The sequence below is a fragment of the Spermophilus citellus genome (genome assembly GCF_964194105.1).
Source record: "Spermophilus citellus genome assembly, chromosome: 4".
Lineage (NCBI taxonomy): Eukaryota > Metazoa > Chordata > Mammalia > Rodentia > Sciuridae > Spermophilus > Spermophilus citellus.
Window position 1 is genome coordinate 161,814,129 of NC_138185.1, and position 23,343 is coordinate 161,837,471.

General features: G+C 37.7%; 2 protein-coding genes across 5 annotated transcripts in view; one reads left to right on the forward strand and one right to left on the reverse strand.

Annotated features, from left to right (window-relative positions):
- GPHN (gephyrin) overlaps window positions 1–23,343 on the forward strand; it is a 612,413-nt gene that overhangs the window by 131,514 nt on the left and 457,556 nt on the right. The gene's annotated exons all lie outside the window — the stretch shown is intronic.
- On the reverse strand, window positions 1,104–1,683 carry LOC308648517 (eukaryotic translation initiation factor 1-like). Its single transcript, XM_081293280.1, has one exon. It carries the CDS (start codon window positions 1,672–1,674, stop codon window positions 1,324–1,326), a length of 351 nt encoding a protein of 116 aa, XP_081149406.1. The 5' UTR covers window positions 1,675–1,683; the 3' UTR covers window positions 1,104–1,323.

Genomic DNA, 23,343 nt, shown 5'->3' on the forward strand with positions numbered 1-23,343 from the left:
ATTCATGGACATGTGCTATACTCATGAATGCAGAAAAAAATTATAATATCACACAGCTCTTTTTCATAACTGGAAAGCTTACTTTGTTCCTAAGTACCTTGCTGTTGCTGAGGCTGGCTTTGAACTCATGTTCTTTCTCACTCAACTTAAAGTTGCAAAAAGACCTCTACTTTGGAAATTACAGAACACTGAAGAAAAAAATTTAAGACAGTAGAGGCTTGAAAGATGTCCCATGTTCATGGATCAGCAGAATTAATATTGCTAAAATGGCATACTACCAAAAGTGACCTACAAATTCAAAATATCAATGACATTTTAAACAGACCTAGAAAAAAAAATCCTAAAATTTTTATGGAAGCATTAAAGACCCAGAATATCCAAAGTAATTCTTGATGGACAACAGTTTTTGAGATACCAGAATTCAAAATATATTATAGAACCATAGTAACAAATACAGCATGATACTGGCATAAAAACAGACATGTATCCAACAGAATAGAATAGAGGACACAGATAAACCCACACATCTACAGTCATATGAACCTTGAAAAATGTGTCAAAAATATTTTTTGGGGAGGGAAAAATGCCTCTTTTAAGAAGTGGTTCTGAGAAAGGTGGATATCTATAGGCACTGGGCAGCTGTTGCTAGTGAGTTGCAGGCTATAGCTAGCTACAGGACTGATAACATCAGTTTGGAATTTGTTCCCTTGTCAAAAGTTTGATATAAAGCTGGCCTCACATTCTGTTGTTTTGGACACCCCTCAGCTAGAATACATCTAGTCAAAAAGAAGACCTTGGTGGCAAGCCAGATGTCACATCACCTCACTGGAAGGAAGATGGCCTCTGAGTTCTGCCCACCTGGTCAGGTTAGACATCAGGGATTCTTTTTAAAAAACAAAATGAAACAAAAAACCCTCCAAAATTACCAAAGGCTCCCTTCTAGTGGTACAGCTGCCTTACCCCATTCCTTCTGACACTTTTAGAGCAGGGGCCTCAGCTGAGGGAGAGTTGAGAAGCTTCTGGTCAGACATAGCCATCTGATCATGGGGCTCTGGGCTTTGCTGAAACATCACGTTATTGCCTTATAGACCCTGCCAGGCACCTCCTGCTTGACCTCTGTTTAAATGAGGGACTTCAAGACTAGACAGCATGGCTCTTTTCAGCTTATTGTATGAAGGAGTTACACTAGTCCAAGTTAAAACCGGACTCTAAATGGTTACATTATACAAACTGTGAGGTTTTTAAACTTGTGACAAGGGACAGAAGGGAAATTCTACTCATTGCAAGGAAATCCTCACTTAAGCTTCAGTGAGCCACAAGCCCTTAAAACCCATGAACCTTCAACTGATCGTCCTTAGCCAGTCCAATCTCTACCAGGAACTGGCATATGTTCTTGCACTGGTCACCCTGTAGCTGAATTACTTCTCCATATTCTGTATGCTCAATTTCAGTATCATTGCAGGCAAATTTCTTCTTAAATGGCTTCACTTTCTTAAATGGTTTCTTTTTATCGTAATCATCATCGATCCCTTGGACAGTAGTAAAGGTCTTCCTGCCGTTTCTCTGTTGAATTCTTATATGGATATAATCTTCAGTGCCAGCAGGAAGCAGGTCATTACCCTTACTTGCATCAGCAAAGGGGTCGAAAGAATGGAGGTTCTGGATACCGGACATATGATAGGATTCCTTTTCTTTGGTGGAAATGGTCTGAGGAAGGCATCTGCGGGAGAAGGCATGCGGTGGGGACGGAGCGTAGGGAAGTGAGGGGGCTCGAGGAGGAGGCTGCTGAGTCCTCCGCGGCAGCTCAGTGACTGGGGCTTTCTTTTATTTATTTTATTTTTTTATTGATGCTTCAAAAAAATAAATGACAGTGGAATGCATTACAATTATTTTTCCACATATAGAGCACAATTTTTTCACATCTTTGGTTGTATATAAAGTGTGCTCCCTCCCTTTCCCTCCCACCCTTCTGCACTATCTAGAGTTAGTCTATTCCTCCCATGCTCTCCCTTCCTACCCCACTGTGAGTCGGTCATCTTATATCAGAGAAAACCTTCAGCATTTTTTTTGGGGGCGGGCCATTGTATAACTTCACATAGCATTATCTTCTCTAACGCCATCCATTTACCTGCAAATGCTATGATTTTATTCTCTTTTATTGCCAAGTAATATTCCATTGTGTATCTATGCCACATTTTTAATCCATTCATCTACTAAAGGGCATGTAGTTTGGTTCCACAGTTTAGCTATTGTTAATGCCTATAAACATTGATGTGGCTGTGTTCCTGTGGTATGCTGTTTTTAAGTCCTTTGGGTATAGACAAGGAGAGGGATAGCTGGGTCAAATGGTGGTTCCATTCTCAATTTTCCAAGGAATCTCCATACTGCTTTCCATAGTGGTTACAACCAATTTACAGTCCCACCAGCAATGTATGAGTGTACCTTTTCTCCCACATTCTTGCCAACACTTACTCTTATTTGTCTTCGTAATAGCTGCCATTCTGACTGGAGTGAGATGATATCTTAGAGTAGTTTTGATTTGCATTTCTCTGATTGCTAGAGATGATGAACATTTTTTCATATATTTGTTGATTGATTGTATATCTTCTTCTGAGAAGTGGCTGTTCAGGTCCTTTGTCCATTTATTGATTGGGTTATTAGCTTTTTGAGTTCTTTATATACCCTAGAGATTAGTGCTTTATCTGATGTGTGAGGGGTAAAAGTTTGCTCCCAAGATGTAGGCTTTCTATTCACCTTACTGATTGTTTCTTTTGCTGAGAAGAAGCTTTTCAATTTGAATCCATCCCATTTATTTTTTCTTGGCTTTAATTCTTGCACAATAGGAGACTTATTAAGGAAGTTAGGGCCTAATTTCACACGATGAAGATTAGGGCCTACTTTTTCTTCTAATAGACCCAGAGTCTCTGGTTTAATTCCTAGGTCCTTGATCCACTTAGATGTTTTGTGCATGGTGAAAGATAGGGGTTCAATTTCACATTGTTACATATGGATTTCTAGTTTTCCCAGCACCATTTATCTTTTCTCCAATGCATATTTTTTGTTCCTTTGTCTAATATAAGATAATTGTAATTGTGTGGGGTAGTCTCTGCATCCTCTATTCTGTACCATTGGTCTACAAGTCTGTTTTGGTGCCAATAACATTCTGTTTTTGTTACTATTGCTCTGTAGTATAGTTTAAGGTCTGGTATAGTGATGCCACCTGCTTCACTCTTCCTGCTAAGAATTGCTTTAGCTATTCTAGGTCTCTTATTTTTCCAGATGAATTTCATGATTGCTTTTCTCTTTCTATGAGGAATGCCATTGGTATTTTGATTGGGATTGCTTAAATCTGTATAGTGCTTTTGGTAGTATGGTCATTTTGATAATATTAATTCTGCCTATCCAAGAGCAAGGTAGATATTTCCATTTTCTAAGGTCTTCTTTTATTTCTTTATTTCGAGTTCTATAGTTTTCATTGCATAGATCTTTCACTTCTTTCATTAAGTTGATTCCCAAGGTTTTTTTTTTTTTTTTTGAGGCTATTGTAAATCGGATAGTTTTCCTCATTTCCTTCTCAAAGGATTTGTGACAGATGTACAGAAATTCCTTTGATTTATGGGTGTTGATTTTATATCCTGCTACTTTGCTGAATTCATTTATTCTAGTACTTTTCTGGTGGAGCTTTTTGGGTCTTCTAGTTATAGAATCATATCTTCAGCAAATAGTGCTAATCTAAATTCTTCTTTTCCTATACGTATCCCTGTAATTTCTTTTGTCTATATAATTGCTCTGGCCAGTGTTTGAAAAACTGTGTTAAATAGAAGTGGTGAAAGAGGGCATCCCTGTCTTGTTCCAGTATTTAGAGGGAATGCCTTCAATTTTTCTCCATGTAGAATGATGTTGGCCTGGCGCTTAGCATAGATAGCCTTTACGATGTTGAGCTATGTTCCTGTTATCCCTAGTTTTTCTAGAGTTTTGAACATGAAAGGGTTCTGTATTTTGTCAAACTGCATCTATTGAGATGATCACATGATTCTTATCTTTGAGTCTATTGATGTGATGAATTATATTTATTGATTTCCATATGTTGAACCACCCTTGCATCTCTGGAATATGGTGCACTTGATTGTGGTGCACTATCTTTTGGATATCTTTTTGTATTCGATTTGCCAGAATTTTATTGAGGATTTTTGCATCTATGTTCATTAGAGATATTGGTCTGAAGTTTCCTTTCTTTGATGTGTCTTTGCCTGGTTTTGGAATCAGGATGATATTGGCCTCATAGAATGAGTTTGGAAGTGTTGCTCCTTTTTTTGTTTCCTGAATAAATTGAAGAGTATTGGTATTACTTCTTCTTTAAAGGTCTTTTGGAACTCAGCTGTGCATCCATCCCGTTCTGGGCTTTTCTTGGTTAGTAGGCTTCTGATGGCGTCTTCTATTTCATCACTTGATATTGGTCTGTTTAAATTGTATATCTCATCCTCATTCAATCAGGGCAAATCGTATGAGTTCAGAAATTTGTCGATGCCTTCAATATCTTCTATTTTATTGGAGAATAAGTGTTCAAAATAATTTCTAATGATCCTTTGTATTTCTTTAGTGTCTGTTATGATATTGCCTTTTTCATCACATATTCTGGTAATTTGATTTTTCTCTCTCGTTTTCTTTTTTAGTGTAGCTAAGGGTCTGTGAATTTTATTTCGTTTTTCAAAGAACTTGTTTTGTCAAGTTTTTCAATTGTTTCTTTTGTTTTGATTTCATTGAATTCATCTCTAATTTTAATTATTTCTTGCCTTCCCCTGCTTTTGCTGTTGATTTTTTTTCTTCTTTTTCTAGGGCTTTGAGATGTAATGTTAAGTCATTTATTTGTTGACCTTTTCTTCTTTTAAGGAATGAACTCCATGCAATGAACTTTCCTCTTAGTATAGTACTGCTTTCATAGTGTCCCAGAGATTTCGATGTTGTTTCTATGTTCTCATTTATCTCTAAGAATTTTCAAATTTATTCCTTGATGTCTTCTCTAACCCATTGTTCATTCAGTAGTATATTGTTTGTCTCAGAAGGTGTTGGAGTAATTTTTATTTTGTCATTGCTGAAACTGATCCAATTTCATTCCATTATGATCTGATTAAATGTATGGTAGTATCTCTATTTTTTTGTAGTTGCTAAGAGTTGCTCTGTGGTATAATATATGCTCTGTTTTAGAGAAGGATTCATGTGCTGCTGAGAAGAAATTGTATTCTCTTGTTGAAGGATGAAATATGCTATATATGTCAGTTAAGTCAAAGTTATTAATTGTATTATTGAGATCTATAGTTTTTTTTTATTCAACTTTTGTTTGGAAGATCTATCTAGTGGTGAGAATGGTGTGTTAAAGTCACCCAAGATTATTGTGTTGTAATCAATTTGAACCTTGAACTGAGAAGAATTTGTTTGATGAACATAGTTGCTCTATTTTGGGGTGCATATATATTTGTGATTGTTATGTCTTGTTGGTGTTTGGTTCCTTAAGCAGTATGTAATGTCCTTCTTTATAACCTTTTGATTATTTTGGCTTGAAATCTACTTTTTTTTTTTTTTTTTTTTTTTTTTTTGATACGAGGATGGAAACCCCTGCTTGCTTCTGCAGTCCTTGTGAGTGGTATGATTTTTTTCCCAACCTTTCACCTTCAGTCTGTGTATGTTTATTCCTATCAGATGAGTCTCCTGGAGGCAGCGTATTATTGAGTCTTTTTTTTAAAAATCCAATATGCTAGCCTATGTCTCTTGATTGGTGAGTTTAAGCCATTAACATTCAGGGTTATTTGGAGACATGGTTTGTATTCCCAGTATGTGTTTATTTTTGTTATTTAAGTTGACTTGATTTTCTTCTTTGGTTATTTTTTCCTTTAGGGTACTACCTCCCTCTGTTGATTTTCATTGTTTTTCATTTCCTCTTCATCAAATATTTTTCTAATGATGTTTTGAAGTACATGTTTTCTAGCTGTAAATTCTTTTAACTTTTCTTTATCAAATGTAAAGCTTACTTTTGCTGGATACAAACAAGATTCTTGGTGGGCATACTTTTTTTTTTTTCTGAGCTTGATATATATTGTTCCAGGATCGTCTTTTAGGGTCTGTGTTGAAAAATCTGCCATTAACCAGGAATCTGGAGTTAACCAGGGTGGGAAGGCTGGTCCTAGTGCAGGGCTCCTGGACGCGGGGAGTGGCACCTGCCAGTCCCTGCAGGGTGACTGCACCTCAGGGGTCTCTTTTTAGGACCACTTATATGACTTGAGTCCTGGTACTATCTCCCTATCTTGCCTGGAGATTTCTGAGATCCTGGTGTCTTTGTTAGGCTCCAAACCTTAGCCCCGTCTCCCTCTCCCTTAGTAGTTCCCAATTGAGGGAAGTCTCATACCGTGGCTACCATGGGCAGAGCCCTGGTTACATTGTTCAACTGAGAGTTGTTTTGAGTTGGGCAGTTAGTGTGTTGGGTTACACCACAGGGGAGAGAGAGGAGTTGGAAACCTCGTACCTGGCCAGCTGGAGATCTAATCTGGGAGCTCCCCCCACATAATATGGCGATGGGGGTGAGCCAAGATGGAGGCATCCTGCTTCCAGTGCCAGTGTGTTGGGTTGAGTGGGGGGAGCCAGGCAATGACATTGTGCTATGGGTAGGTAGCAGCTGAGTGACCTGCATGGGAGCAGATCGAAGTCTGGGAGTTATGCAGAGGTGCTGATAGGTGATTCTGCAAATGCGCTTGCGAACCCTAGTTGGCTAGAACTTCGTGCTTTCGATGTCTGGAGTCAAGAGTCTGGAGTCCTGCTCGAACCCTGAGGCTCAGAGCTCTGTGTGGGGTCACAGCATTGGTGATTTCTGTGGGAAGCAGCTGTATAGGGGTCCTCTAACACTCTCCGAGATGCAGTATTCTGAACAGGTGAGATCTGGATCACGGAGTGACAAAGAATGCTTCTCTTGATGATTTTCTACCTGCTGAATTATTTTTATTTCTGTTAGAGGAGTGTTGAAATCTGTGAGTATAGTAATGTGTTCATCTATTTTTCCTCAAAATTCTATTAGTTTTGCCTCATATATATTAACATTGTTTACTGCATACGTAGTGGAGATTGGTATATTTTGGAAAATAGATCCCTTTAGCGTATTGTAGTGCTCCTCTCTATCCCTATCCTCCATCCCTGGTTTTAAATTTGCTTTACCTTAAATTAATACAGTCATTCCTGTTTTCTTATGATTAGTGTTACCATATCTCAATCAATTCACTTTAAATCTATATGTGTTTTTATAGTTTTAAGGAGTCTCCTGCAGATAACATATAGGTGAGTTGTTTTTAGTTTCAGTCTGAAAAGCTGTTTTTTTTAAACATATGCATTTAGATCATTGGCATTAACAGCAATTATTGTTATAGTTGCATTAATAGCTACTATATTTATTAACCTTTTAAATTTTGAGATGTTATCTTGCTGTGTTGCCCAAGTTGGCCTTGAACTCCAGGGATCAAGTGATCTTCCTGCCTTGGATATAGGTGCATGTTACCATGCACAACTTGTGGATATTTTTATTTCTTGACTGTATTCTTTCTTTCTTTTTATTTATCTTCCACTCTTTGTCTGCTTTTTAAGGTTTAGTTGAACATTTTAAATAATTTGAATTTCTCTACTATTTAAGTATATACATTATGCTTCTGCCTTTACTTTGTGTGTGTGTGGGGGGTAGTTGTCTTAATGACTACAATATATATTTACTCCTTAACCCAGTAGACTTTCAAATAGCACTCTATTGCTTCATGGATAGTGTAAACACCTTTTAGTAACTAAATAATCCCATTTTCACCTTCTGCATCTTGTCATTCATTTAACTCATATATAATCTTTCAAAAGTGGCCTATACATACATACATGATAAAAATATTAATCTATAATTATTTTGAACAAACCATTATGTTAGATTAAGTTTAAAGAAAAGTTCTTGTTTTATCTTCATTTATTCTTTTTAGAATCATGTTCTTTCTTTCTTTTCATAGATCCAGGTTTATATGGTTTTTTTTCTTTCTTACTTTAGCTGAATGTGGTGGCACATGCCCGTAATCCCAGCAATTTGGGGGCTGAGGGAGGAAGATCAGAAATTCAAAACCAGCCTCAGCAATTTAACAATACCCTGTCTCAAACTAAAAATAAAAGGAACCCAAGGATATGGCTTAGATTAAGCACCCCTGGTTCAATCTCTGTTATAAGAAAACAAGTTCTTTTGACATTTATTGCAAGTCAGGGATATTACCAAAAATTACCTTGATTTTTTTATTATATCAAAATATCATTGCCCTGCTTTTTCAAAGAATTATTTTGTAGACTACAGAATTCTAGGTTTTATTCTTTTAACACTTAAATATTTCACTCTAATCTATTTTTTTTTTGTATAGTGTTTGAGAAGTTAGATGTATTCTTATCTTTCTTCCTCTAAAGTAAGTTCTTTCTATTCCTCTGACTTCATTGAGGATTTTTTCTTTATCTTACTCTTCTGTATGTTGAATATAACATGACTATGTGTAGTATTTTTGGTATTTATCCTGCTTAATATTCTCTGAGTTTCTCAAATTTGCATTTTGATGGTTTGTTTAAAATTATAACTTATTATTGCTTCAAGTATTTTTTTCTATCCCACTGTATTCCATATACATTCCTAACTTTGGTAGTTGTCCCTTGGTTCTTGGATGTTAAGTTCTATTTTTCTTTTTTTGTTTTTTAAATAAGTGTTTCTTTTCTCTACTTTGTAGTTTTGAAGGTTATTCTGATTTGTCTTTGAGCTCAGAGATTTTTTTTTAACCTTTGTCCAGTCTATTAATAGGTTCACTAAAGACATTCTTCCTATTACAATTTCTTTTTTAAATCTGTCACATTCCTTTTTGTTTCTTTCTTAGGATTTCCATCTCTCTGCTTACATTGCCTATCTGTTCTTTCATTGCTGTCTGCCTTATCCATTAAGGCCCTTAGATTATAACTACAGTTAATTAAAATCTGATCTGATAGCTCAGTATTCCTTTCATGTCTGGTTCTAATGCTTGCTCTATTTTTTCATTTTGTTTTGTGTTTTTTTTCTTTTTGCCTTTTAGTATGCCTTGTAATTTTTTAAAATATAGACAGTTATGATCTGCTTTGTAAAAGGAATTCCTGTCATTGGCTTCTAGTAATGTGGTGGTAAATTGTGGGTAGAAGGAAAATATTCTACAGTCCTGTGGTTTGGTCTGTCTTTTACAAACTTTTTTATTCTAGACTTTTAAATTTGCAAGTATTTTTCAATTTCTAACAGCTTAGTTGGGACAGGGTGGTTAGAATTGGCTATAATTGTGTACATTTTCCTTCTCACATTTTATTTAACACATGATAAAATCCTAGCAAATTATGCTCTCCTTGAATAATATTTTTCTGTATGCAGACCTTGTTTTAAAGAAGTGTGGTCTGCCATATTTTAAAATGTTTCCTTTTACCCCTCCCACTGGTGGATTCTCAAGACAATTTATCTGATATTTATTTATAAGAATCTGGTTGTGCTCCTGAAGGTAAAATTCATCAGGTTGTGGTTTTGTGTGTCTGATATCCACAACTGGCTCCTCCTGGAGACTAGTTAACACCAAAATATCAGCATTTATCAAGTATAATTCAGGTTCTTTTACTGCTGTATTAGTTTTTGTGGAGAAGTTTTTCCTGGATTTCTATAGTGGTAAATGGTCTGTCTGTTGGACTCCCTAGTTGTGAGAGCAGTAGTTTGCTGTGACCTCACTTCTCTTATGAATCTAAGAGAAGTTGTTGGTCTTTCAGTTTGGTTGACTGTTTTCTTGTGGTTAAGGCTGAATGGTAACTTTTATGCTTCTTACAGAAAGTAAAAGTCCTCTCTTATTTATTTATGTACCCAATTCAGTTTGTTCACTAATAATTCTTCATATTTAGTTCATACTCTTTAGTAGAGGATTTTTTATTTATTTATTTATTTCTAACTTTATTGAGGCACAATACAATGAAATTCACTTTATATTTTTTTTTCAAAGAGAGAGAGTGAGAGAGGGAGAGAGAGAGAAAGAGAGAGAGAATTTTAATATTTATTTTTTAGTTTTCGGCGGACACAACATCTTTGTTGGTATGTGGTGCTGAGAATCGAACCTGGGCCGCACGCATGCCAGGCGAGCGCGCTACCGCTTGAGCCACATCCCCAGCCCTGTTTGTTTGTTTTAATTAGTTATACATGACAATGGAATGCACTTTGATACATTCTACATTCCCCTCCCCTCCCTTCACTCCCCTCTACTTAATCTAAAGTAACTATTCTTCCCTAACCATCCCGCACCCCCATTATGATATAACACCCACGTATCAGAGAAAACATTCAGCTTTTGGTTTGGGGGGATTGGCTTCTTCACTTAGCATGATATTCTCCAGCCCTATCCATTTACCAGCAAATGCCATAATCTCATTCTTCTTTAAGGAGTAGGCATTTTAATGTTACTTTGTGACATTTAAAGTTTATTACAATGGGACAGAAGTTTTATCATCATCTTACAGATAAATGTGGTTTGATGAGATTAAGAGTCATTGGAGGTTATATAATTCCTTTTTATTGCTAAGGAGTATTCCACTGTGAGAGTTTATTTATTTACCATATCTTCTTTTCAAAAGTATTCTGTCCAAGTCTTTTGTCCATTTTTTATTGAATGTTGCCTTTTTATAATTGAGTTGTAATAGTTTTTTATATTCTTTTTTTAAATTTAATTTAATTTTATTTTATTGTTGGTCGTTCAAAACATTACAAAGTTCTTAATATATCATATTTCACAATTTGATTCAAGTGGGTTATGAACTCCCATTTTTACCCCGTATACCGATTGCTGTATCACATCAGTTACACTTCCATTGATTTACATATTGCCATTCTAGTGACTGATGTATTCTGCTGTTTATCCTATTCTCTACTATCCCCCTTCCCCTCCCCTCCCCTCCCCTCCCCTTTTCTCTCTCTACCCCCTCTACTGTAAATCATTTCTTCACTTGTATTATTTTTCTCTTACCCCTCCTTTCCTCTTATATGTAATTGTGTATGACCCTGAGGCTCACCTTCCAATTCCATGCGATTTCCCTTCTCTCTCCCTTTCCCTCCCACCTATCATCCCTGTTTAATGTTAATCTTCTTCTCAAGCTCTTCATCCATACCCTGTCCTTGGTTACTCCCCTTATATCAAAGAAGTCATTTGGCATTTGTTTTTTAAGGATTGGCTAGCTTCGCTTAGCATAATCTGCTCTAATGCCATCCATTTCCCTCCAAATTCTATGATTTTGTCATTTCTTAATGCAGAGTAATACTCCATTGTGTATAAATGCCACATTTTTTTTATCCATTCATCTATTGAAGGGCATCTAGGTTGGTTCCACAATCTTGCTATTGTGAATTGTGCTGCTATGAACATCGATGTAGCAGTGTCCCTGTAGCATGCTCTTATTTGGTCTTTAGGGAATAGACCGAGAAGGGGAATAGCTGGGTCAAATGGTGGTTGCATTCCCAGCTTTCCATGAAATCTCCATACTGCTTTCCAAATTGGCTGCACCAATTTGCAGTCCCACCAACAATGAACAAGTGTACCCTTTTCCCTGCATCCTCGTCAGCACTTGTTGTTGTTGGACTTCATAATGGCTGCCAATTTTACTGGAGTGAGATGGTATCTTAGGGTGGTTTTGATTTGCATTTCTCTGACTGCTAGCAATGGTGAGCATTTTTTCATGTACTTGTTAATTGATTGTATGTCCTCCTCTGAGAAGTGTCTGTTCAGGTCCTTGGCCCATTTGTTGATTGGGTTGTTTGTTATCTTATTATCTAATTTTTTGAGTTCTTTGTATACTCTGGATATTAGGGCTCTATCTGAAGTGTGTGGAGTAAAGATTTGTTCCCAGGATGTAGGCTCCCTGTTTATCTCTCTTATTGTTTCTTTTGCTGAGAAAAAACTTTTTAGTTTGAGTAAGTCCCATTTGTTGATTCTAGTTGTTAAGTCTTACGCTATGGGTGTCCTATTGAGGAATTTGGAGCCCGACCCCACAGTATGTAGATCATAGCCAACTTTTTCTTCTATCAGACGCCTTGTCTCTGATTTAATATCGAGCTCCTTAATCCATTTTGAGTTAACATTTGTGCATGGCGAGAGAAGGGGATTCAGTTTCATTTTGATGCAAATGGATTTCCAGTTTTCCCAGCACCATTTGTTGAAGATGTTATCCTTCCTCCATTGCATGCTTTTAGCCCCTTTATCAAATATAAGATAGTTGTAGTTTTGTGGATTGGTTACTGTGTCCTCTATTCTGTACCATTGGTCCACCCGCCTGTTTTGGTACCAGTACCATGCGGTTTTTGTTACTATTGCTCTGTAGTATAGTTTGAAGTCTGGTATCGCTATACCGCCTGATTCACACTTCCTGCTTAGCATTGTTTTTGCTATTCTGGGTCTTTTATTATTCCATATGAATTTCATGATTGTTTTATCTATTTCTACAAGAAATGCTGTTGGGATTTTGATTGGGATAGCATTGAATTTATAGAGAACTTTTGGTAATATCGCCATTTTGATGATGTTAGTTCTGCCTGTCCATGAACAGGGAATATTTTTCCATCTTCTGAGGTCTTCTTCTATATCTCTCTTTAGGGTTCTGTAGTTTTCATTGTATAGGTCTTTCACCTCTTTTGTTAGGTTGATTCCCAAGTATTTTATTTTTTGGGGGGATATTGTGAATGGAGTAGTTGTCCTCATTTCTGTTTCAGAGGCTTTGTCGCTGATATACAAGAATGCATTTGATTTATGCGTGTTGATTTTATATCCTGCCACTTTGCTGAATTCATTTATTAGCTCTAATAGTTTCTTTGTAGACCCTTTTGGGTCTGTTAGGTATAGAATCATATCATCTGCAAATAGTGATAATTTAAGTTCTTCTTTTCCTATTTTTATGCCTTTAATTTCTTTCGTCTGTCTAATTGCTCTGGCCAGTGTTTCGAGGACTATGTTGAACAGAAGTGGTGAGAGAGGGCATCCCTGTCTTGTACCAGATCTTAGAGGGAATGCCTTCAATTTTTCTCCATTCAGAATGATGCTTCCCTGTGGCTTATCATAGATTGCTTTTACAGTGTTGAGGTATGATCCTGTTATCCCTAATTTTTCTAGAGTTTTGAACATAAAGGGATGCTGTACTTTGTCGAATGCCTTTTCTGCATCTATCGAGATGATCATATGGTTCTTATTTTTAAGTCTATTGATGTGGTGAATAACATTTATTGATTTCCGTATATTGAACCAGCCTTGCATCCCAGGGATGAATCCTACTTGATCATGGTGTATAATTTTTTTGATATGATTTTGAATCCGATTCGCCAGAATTTTATTGAGGATTTTTGCATCTAGGTTCATTAGAGATATTGGTCTGTAGTTTTCTTTCTTTGAAGTGTCTTTGTCTGGATTCCGGATCAGGGTGATGTTGGCCTCGTAGAATGTATTTGGAAGTTCTCCCTGTTTTTCTATTTCCTGGAATAGCTTGAAAAGTATTGGAGTTAGTTCCTCTTTAAAGGTTTTGTAAAACTCTGCTGTATACCCATCCGGTCCTGGGCTTTTCTTAGTTGGTAGTCTTTTGATGGTTTCTTCTATTTCCTCTATTGTTATTGGTCTGTTTAGGTCGTCTATATCTTCCTGACTCAATCTGGGCAGATTATATGACTTAAGAAATTTATCGATGCCTTCACTATCTTCCATTTTATTGGAGTATAAGGATTCAAAATAATTTCTGATTATCTTCTGTATTTCTGAAGTGTCTGTTGTGATATTGCCTTTTTCATCCCGTATGCTAGTAATTTGGGTTCTCTCTCTTCTTCTCTTCATTAGCATGGCTAAGGGTCTGTCGATTTTATTTATTTTTTCAAAGAACCAACTTTTGGTTTTGTCAATTTTTTCAATTGTTTCTTTTGTTTCGATTTCATTAATTTCCGCTCTGATTTTAATTATTTCTTGCCTTCTACTTCTTTTGCTGTTTTTTTGCTCTTATTCTTCTAGGATTTTGAGATGAAGTATGAGATCATTTATTTGTTGGTTTTTTCTTTTTTTAAGGAATGAGCTCCAAGCAATGAATTTTCCTCTTAGAACTGCTTTCAGTGTGTCCCATAGATTCCGATATGTTGTGTCTGTGTTTTCATTTAACTCTAAGAAGTTTTTAATTTCCTCCTTAATGTCTTCTATAACCCATTGATCATTCAGTAACCTATTGTTCATTCTCCAAGTGATGCATGATTTTTCCTTCCTTCTTTTATCGTTGATTTTCAGTTTCATTCCATTATGATCAGATAAGATGCATGGTATTATCTCTACTCCTTTATATTGTCTAAGAGTTGCCCTGTGACATAATATATGATCTATTTTTGAGAAGGATCCATGTGCTGCTGAGAAAAAAGTGTAACTACTTGATGTTGGGTGGTATATTCTATATATGTCAATTAAGTCTCAGTTGTTAATTGTGTTATTGAGTTCTATAGTTTCCTTATTTAACTTTTGTTTGGAAGATCTGTCCAGTGGTGAGAGAGGTGTGTTCAAGTCTCCCATGATTATTGTATGGTGTTCTATTAGACTCTTGAACTTGAGAAGAGTTTGCTTGATGAACGTGGCTGCACCATTGTTTGGGGCATATATATTTATGATTATTATGTCTTGTTGGTGTATGGTTCCCTTGAGCAGTATGCAGTGTCCCTCTTTATCCCTTTTGATTAACTTTGGCTTGAAATCTATTTTTTTTTGATATGAGTATGGACACTCCTGCTTGTTTCCCCAGTCCATATAAGTGGAATGATTTTTCCCAGCCTTTCACCTTCAGTCTGTGTATATCTTCTCCTATCAAATGCGTCTCCTGTAGGCAACATATTGTTGGGTCTTGTTTTGTGATCCATTCAACTAGCCTGTGTCTCTTAATTGGTGAGTTTAAGCCATTAACATTTAGGGTTATTATTGAGATATGGTTTGTTCTTCCAGCCATATTTGTTTATTTATGCTACTAAACATGGTTTGTTTTCCTCTTTGATTGTTTTCCCCCTTTACTGTCCTACCTCCCACTGTTGGTTTTCATTGTTGTTTTCCATTTCCTCTTCCTGAAATGTTTTGCCAAGGATGTTTTGAAGAGATGGTTTTCTAGCTGCAAATTCTTTTAACTTTTGTTTATCGTGGAAGGTTTTAATTTCATCTTCCATCCTGAAGCTTAATTTCGCTGGATACACGATTCTTGGTTGGAACCCATTTTCTTTTATAGTTTGAAATATGTTATTCCAGGATCTTCTAGCTTTCAGAGTCTGTGTTGAAAGATCAGCTGTTATCCTGATTGGTTTACCCCTAAATGTAATCTGCTTCCTTTCTCTTGTAGCTTTTAAAATTCTCTCCTTATTCTGTATGCTGGGCATCTTCATTATAATGTGTCTAGGTGTGGATCTCTTATGATTTTGCACATTCGGCATCCTTTAGGCTTCTAGGATTTGGGATTCTGTCTCATTCTTCAAGTCTGGGAAGTTTTCTCGTATTATTTCATTGAATAGATTGTTTATTCCTTTGGTTTGGGGCTCTGTGCCTTCCTGTATCCCAATGACTCTTAAGTTTGGTCTTTTAATGTTATCCCATATTTCTAGGATGTTCTGTTCATGGTTTCTTAGCAGACTTGCTGAGCTGTCTATGTTCTTTTCAAGTTGAAATACTTTGTCTTCATTGTCTGATGTTCTATCTTCTAAGTGATCTACTCTGCTGGTAGTATTGTCATTTGAGGTTTTAAGTTGGTTTATTGCTTCCTGCATTTCTAGAATTTCTATTTGTTTGTTTTTTATTACCTCTATCTCCCTGTGAAATTGGTCTTTTACTTCCTGGATTTGTTTATGTAGTTCCTTGTCAAAGTGATCTTTCATTGTCTGGTTTTGCTGTCTCATGTCTTCCTTGAGACTCCAGATCATATGAAGCATGTATATCCTGAACTCTTTATCTGACATTCCATCTGTTGCAGCTATTACCTCTTCTAGAGTTGAATTGACCTGCATTGCTTGTGGTCCTTTCTTTCCTTGTCGTTTCATACTGCTCACGTTTCTTTCTGCTTGGTGAAACTGTTGTGTTTTTGAAATTTTCCCCCTATTTATTTATATTGCTCTTGTATAGTTGGGAGATCTCTCTTGCAGGGCGGGTAGTGGCTGTGCTCCTCCTCTAATTAGGGTGATCTATCTACCACGCTGGTTGGTCGCAGGTCTGCCCACCCTGCGGGCGCGGGTGGCAGCTCTACTCTGCCCCCACTCCAATTGTGGTGATGTAACTACCACGCCCTCGGGTCGTTGGACCTGATCCGGATGTGGGCGGCAGCTCTGCTCCGCCCCTACTCCAATTGGTATGACGTGTCTACCACACTGGTCGGCCTCTAAGCCTGTTCTGCCGGTGGGTCGCAGATCTGCCTACCTTGCGGGCTCGGGCGGCAGTTCTGCTCAACCCCCACTCCCAGTGGGGGTACCTAACTGCCTGTCCAACGGGTCGCTGGGCCTTTTCCGGACACGGGCGGCAGCTCTGCTCAACTCCCACTCCAACCAGTGTGTCGTGACTGCCTCGATGCTACTTGTCCACCACACTGGCAGGCTGCCGGGCCTGTCCTGCCAGTGGGTCGCAGGTCTGCTTACCTTGCAGGCTCAGACGGTGGCTCTTCACAGCCCCCAGTCCAAATGGGGTGACTTGGCTACTGCGCAGTCGGGTCGCTGGTCCTGTTCCAGGCTTGGGCGGCTACTCTCCTCGGCCCCAGCTGCAGTTGGGTGTCGTGATACCACGCCGGCGGGTCACTTGGCCTGCTCTGGGCGCAGGTGGCAGTTCCACTCTGCCCCCCAGGCCCCCACAGCACCCAGCAGAACCCGGACCGAGAAGCAGTCCCTGTAGGTTCCCCTGCCCTGGCCCAAAGCAACTTCGGGAGCCAGAACCCAGCCTCTCCGATCCCAGCCACGCTCTGCTAGGAGCAGGCTCCACAGAGCAACCGCCGCGGATTCCCCAGCCCCAGGCCAAAACAGCCCCGGGAGCCCGAGCCTGGCCGCTCCAAACTCTCACAGCTCGGTGCATGCTCCGCTAGGAGCAGGGTCAAAGACGCAGTCCCCGCGGGCTCCCCAGCCCCGGGCCAAAAGTGTTCCGGGAGTCAGAGCGCCGCAGCCCCTCATCGCACGTTCCACTTGGAGCTGGCGTCAGAGCGCCGCAGCCCCTCATCGCATGTTCCACTTGGAGCTGGCGTCAGCTCGCAGTCCCCGCAGGTTCCCCAGCCCTCGGCTAAAGCAGTTTCGGGAGCCAGAACCCGGCCTCTCCGATCCCAGCCACGCTCTGCTGGGAGCAGGCTCCACAGAGCGACCCCCGCGGGTTCCCAAGCCCCAGGCCAAAGCAGCCCCGGGAGCCCGAGCCCAGTCGCTCTAAACTCTCCCGGCTCGGTGCACGTACCGCTAGGAGCAGGGTCAAAGACGAAGTCCCCGCAGGCTCCCCAGCCCCGGGTCAAAACTGTTCCAGGAGTCAGAGCCCCGCCGCCCCTCAGCGCACGTTCCACTTGGAGCTGGCGTCGGCACACAGTCCCCGCAGGTTCCCCCGCCCTGGGCCAAAGCAGCCCGGGGAACCAGAATCCGGCCGCTCAAAGTCCGGCGCACGCCTTGCCAGGAGCGAGCCCCGAAGAGTATTCTCCTCAGGTTCTCCAGTCCCGAGCCTGAGCGATCTGTCTGCGAGACGCAGGGAAATACCAGCCTGGAATCACCTGTTCCGTAGTTGAATGAGCTGAGATCAGTAGAAAACAGGGATCATTACATCAGCTCTCCAAGATGGCGTCTGCTGTCCTCCTCCGTGGTCCGACCGGTGTCGAGAATTGAACTGGACCGCTTCTCTCTTCTGTCTCAAAGCCGGAACTCAGTACTAAGCACGGCCAGTGCACCGCTGGCAGGAGCCCCCAGAATCCGCATCGCTGTACTCCCGCTCCGGTACCTCGGTACCTCGCCGGTACTCAGCGCGCGCCCCAGACCCCATCCGGGGGGTGGTCCGCCAAGCAGGTTCTGCTACCTTCCGTGCGGAGAAATCACCCGCGACCGAGCCCCCGCAGTCGAATCCTGCACACTGGAAATCCATCCTTTAGATTCTGGAGCACCTCGATTTCACTGGAAATTCCCAACAAGGTAGCCTTCAGCTGTTTCACCTCGTCTTTCTCCCGCACAGTGACGCGGCGCACTGGGGTGATGCACTCCCCTCGCCGCCATCTTCTCTTCCTTTAGTAGAGGATTTAAGTGAACTTTTCTTATACTAGATTGAAAGTGTTTGGATTTAGATGTGGAAGAGAAATATAGATTGAGCATCTCTTATCTGAAACGCTTGGAACCGGAAATGTTTTGAATAAATTTGTTGAAATCTATAGTGTAAATTTATATTTAAAATTGTCAGTTGCTTTTACAGGGTCATTTCTTCCTTTTGAGTTTTATTTCACTCAATATTTAGAAACTAAATAATAAATAAGTTATTGATTCATTTTTACTGACTCCTTAGCAATTTTCAAATTGGTAAGTGCTTTATTTTCATGGTCATAAACATGAGTCAGTATTGTCTAGTCAGGATTGTTAATATTGTGCTTAGATCCTCCCATATAGTATTTTAAACATGAACTTTTAAAGATAGTAATTCTCTTACTACAGAAAAATCCTTCCTGATTATAGAAAGGTAGGATATTAATGGCATCTATAAAGAAAGAGGGGATAGGGATGTAGCTTAGTGGTAAAGGACAGAAAATCTGCGCATGCACGGTATTCCTGGGTTCAATCCCTTTCACTGAAAAGAGAAAGAGATAATCTGATGGGGGATAATCCATAAACGCAATATAAAGATTTAATCAAAAATCCGTTGGTTGTACATAATAGTACATTATAGTTGCAGTGCTTAGGACATAATGAATATCAACTAATGCCTTGACTCTAGACTAGAAAGATGAGTATATACAGAGAAAAATCCTTATTGTTAGTTTAGATCCCTCCTAAATGGTCTATTTTATAAATATGTCCAAGAATTTCATAAGTTTGAGTGCCAATTCTTGCTGATAATAGATAAACCATCATTTTCATTTATAAATTAAGGGAGGGTATCCGGGAACAATGGTGCATGCTTGTAATCCCAGCTGCGGGGACAGCTGAGGCAGGAGGATCCCGAGTTCAAAGCTAGCCTCAGAAATTAGTGGGGTACTAAGTAACTCAGTGAGACCCTGTCTCTATATAAAATGTCAAAAAGGGCTGGAAATGTGACCCAGTGGTTGAGTGCTCCTGGGTTCAATCCCCGGCACAAAAATAAATAAATACATGAATAAATAATAGAATAGAGAGGGTAGAACTTAATGTTGTTTTGATGTGTGTGTGTATCTCAGTTTGTATCAAATTTCATTATTAAAATTTCCTAAAGTAAAATCTTTTAAGGCATTCTAATATATAAAACAAATAAAAACAGAGCTGTTTGGCTAGAAAGGGGGAAGGAATACCGTTGATTTTTCTGTAGAACCCATGAGATATCATGTAGCATTCTTACCAAATTATTTGACTGAAAGATTCCTGTTGTTTATTCCACCTATAAAAATCTGCATTTATTGAATAATGCTTTGGAATGGCATTTATTAAAATGATAAATTTTCATTAAATAACTTTTAATGTTATACAGTTATAGAAATGCATGGCAATCCAGAATAATGAGATATATATGAGGACTATGTCAGTATGACATAGTGATTACGATTGTAGACTCAAGTTACAGGGCTTGGGATCTCCTAATAACTGCTGTTATTAGCTGTTTGATCAGTAGTGAAATGCTTAATCTCTCCATGCTTCAGTTTTCTCCTTTGTAAAATGAGAATACATGTAGTATTAACACTGTATGATTGTGTCAATTAAGAGAGATAATTAATGTGAACTGCTTAGTATATCAATATCAACTCATGACTATAGATCAGAAGGATGGACATTTATAGCAAAATAGCTAGTTAAGAATTTTACTTAGGATTTTTTTATGGAGTATTTCAAGGAATTTTCCATTCTTCTGTCAAAGCTAATTATGACATGAACCAGGTTGGGATAAAAGTTTATTAAAATTTTTGTATTAGTACTGTTCATTTTGACTACATGCTCTAGTGCCATTTCTCCTGTTTTGTGTGACTTACGTGATGGCATAATGCATAATTTTTATTAATCAGTGGAGCTAAGTTCTTAGTAATTTTAGTAGGTGTCATACACTGAAGAAAGAAAAACAGAAAAATTTAATGACCAAAAAATGATTGATTTTGATGTGGTTTAGACATGAAAACACAGTCACTAGCTTCTTAAAGTGTAGTGTTTTTTTTAAAAAATTATGATTCAAAATCAAAATCCTTTGCATTGATGACAGATCTTAACTAGAAATGATAAATTTATTTAGTAGGAAACCAAAGTTTCAGAATTTTTTTTTTAGATTTCTTGTTCTGATTCTGACTGAAAATTTGGATGCGACTTGTATTTAGAAAAATGTCTTCCTTAGCAGAAGTTGTTTTACATATAGCTGACTAGAAAGTCATTAAAAGACCAAAGGTTGGGCTGGGGATGTGGCTCAAGCGGCAGTTCGATCGCCTGGCATGCACTGGGCGCTGGATTCGATCCTCAGCACCACATAAAAATAAAATAAAGATGTTGTATCCACCGAAAACTAAAAAATAAACATTAAAAAATTCTCTCTCTCTCTCTCTTTTTTTTCTTTTTTTTTAATTGGTTGTTCACAACATTACAAAGCTCTTGACATATCATATGTTATACATTTTAATCAAGTGGGTTATGAACTCCCATTTTTATCCCAAATACAGATTGCAGAATCGCATCGGTTACACATCCACATTTTTACATAATGCCATATTAGTAACTGTTGTATTCTGCTACCTTTCCTAAGCCTCCCAAACTCTCAAACTCCCAAGCTCTGAAGTTTATAACTAAGCTGTTCTCCTTGGCAAGATGAGCAAGAAACATTATGAAAACAAATTTATGGTATAAAATATACCTTCAATTTTAGTTAAACTCAGCTGGAAAACACCTTTTCTTATAGTCTTATAGCTCGCAATATTCATTCATTCATTCATTCATTCATTCATTCATTCATTTATGTTGCTGCTGTGGAAATAGTAAAGAGATTTCTGTTCAATTTTGGAAAATCAGAAAATTTGTAACAAATCAACAATTTGGGCTCAGTGTCTAGTAAACATAGTTTGAAAATTATATACTAACCTAAATTACTCTTCTGATTACAAACACAATGAAAAGAATATTTTATTACAATTAGTAAGGAATGAATCCTAACGTTTCCACTCTCCAATTTTTAATGAAAAATTGTTTATATGTATAAATCATTTATATCAATGGCATATCTAGATTTTGAGAACATAAAACTTGTAATTTTAAGGGTCCAATAAAAGTTATATAAAATATAAATAAAAAATGTAATATTATGTCTTTGAATGGAACACTAAAAGTGTTCTTCTTTTTTCTTATGTATATTTCAGTTGCAACCCTTAAGTTGTAATTGAAAATAATCACTATTTTTATGCTAATAATGAGAAAAAGTTTTGTATGTGTATATTAGTTTTTGTTTGCCTCTGTTTTTTATTTTTTTTATATATGACAGCAGAATGCATTACAATTCTTATTACATATATAGAGCATAATTTTTCATATCCCTGGTTGTATGCAAAGTATATTAACACCAATTTGTGTCTTCATACGTGTACTGTGGATAATAATGATCATCACATTCACTATCATTAATAACCCATGCCCCCTCCCTTCCCCTCTAACCTCTGTTTTTGATGGATATTTTGGCAACCTATGTATGGACTTTTAGATATGTAGTTTTCCTCCAGCATTGATAATTTACCTTGTTTTCTGGATTCCACAGTTTCTATTTGAATACTTAGTTTAGGTTTTGTTTGTTGTTACTGGGGATTAAACCCAGGGGCACTTAACCACTGATGCATATCTCCAGCCTCTTCTTGTATTTTGTTTAGAGACTGGGTCTTGCTGAGTTGCTTACAGCCTGGATAATTTCCTGAGGCTGGCCTTGAACTCTTTCTGTCTCAGCCTCCTGAGCCGCTGGGATGATAGATACCCTCCACCATGCCTGGCTAATTTTTATCAATTTTAACTTCTAGTTGTGGTTTTCTCTTACTTTTTCTATTTTATTTTGTTGTTGTTGATGCTGGTACTGCTGTTTTTATTGTTATGTTAAGGTTCTGTGAATGAAACCCAGAACCCTGGATATGCTAGGGAAGTGCTCTCCCACCTAGCTACATCCCCAACCCTTTCTTTGACTTTTCTTAATGTGGTATTAGCTATACTTCCTAAGGCTTCTTAATATATTGAATCAATTTTGGTATGTTTACAGTAATTTTTAATTATTTCTGATGGTTCTCCTTTCATTCTTTCCTTTCACTTTGTTATGACTGTTAATACATTTGATTGTTTGATTCCCACATCTTTTGTGCTCTGTTGTTTCACATTTTCTCTTGCTCTGTCAGTTTGCACATTTTCAGCTCATTTATCTTCAAGTTCACTAATCCTGTCTTTTGTTGTGTTGAAATATCTATGAAACTTGCCTGCCAAATTCTTAATTTCATGTTCTATTTTTTATTTCTAAAATTACTAGTTTTTTTCATTGATTTTAATTCTTTATTGAAGTTCTATGTTCTCACTTAGTGTGAACAGTTTTTTTTTCTATTTTCTGTAACTTATGTTAAATAATTTTCTTAAAGTTTTCTGACTCATTTGTGACTCTTTGTCTCTTGATTATTGGTCAGACTTTTCTCTTTGTCATATTTGTAATTTGTATTGTATATAATAAGTGTTGTTTATAATGGAATAGTAGAATGTTAGTTTTTATGAATGTTAGTTTTTAATAATCTTAAATTAGATATTTAGAATTGCTAATCAGCTTCCAAAACTTTTGCATTTTTTGGCTCTAGTAGATTCTGTCTGTCATACCAGTCCACACACATCAGTGAGGTTTTATGGGGGTTTTAAACAAACATGTGCATTATTTTACATCTTATATTTATATTTATATATGGTCTGTGTACTTAAATTAGTAGTAATTGAAATGTTGACTTATTTACTTAAAATTAACATTTGGTACTTAATCTACCCATCCTGAAATATAGTGAATATTGAAGTTTGGAAAAAAAATTAAAGGCCAATTTTAATTTTAAAATGAAATTAAATTTCATTTTAAAATTATTTTTGTCAGTAGTAGCTTAAATGAAATGTAATAA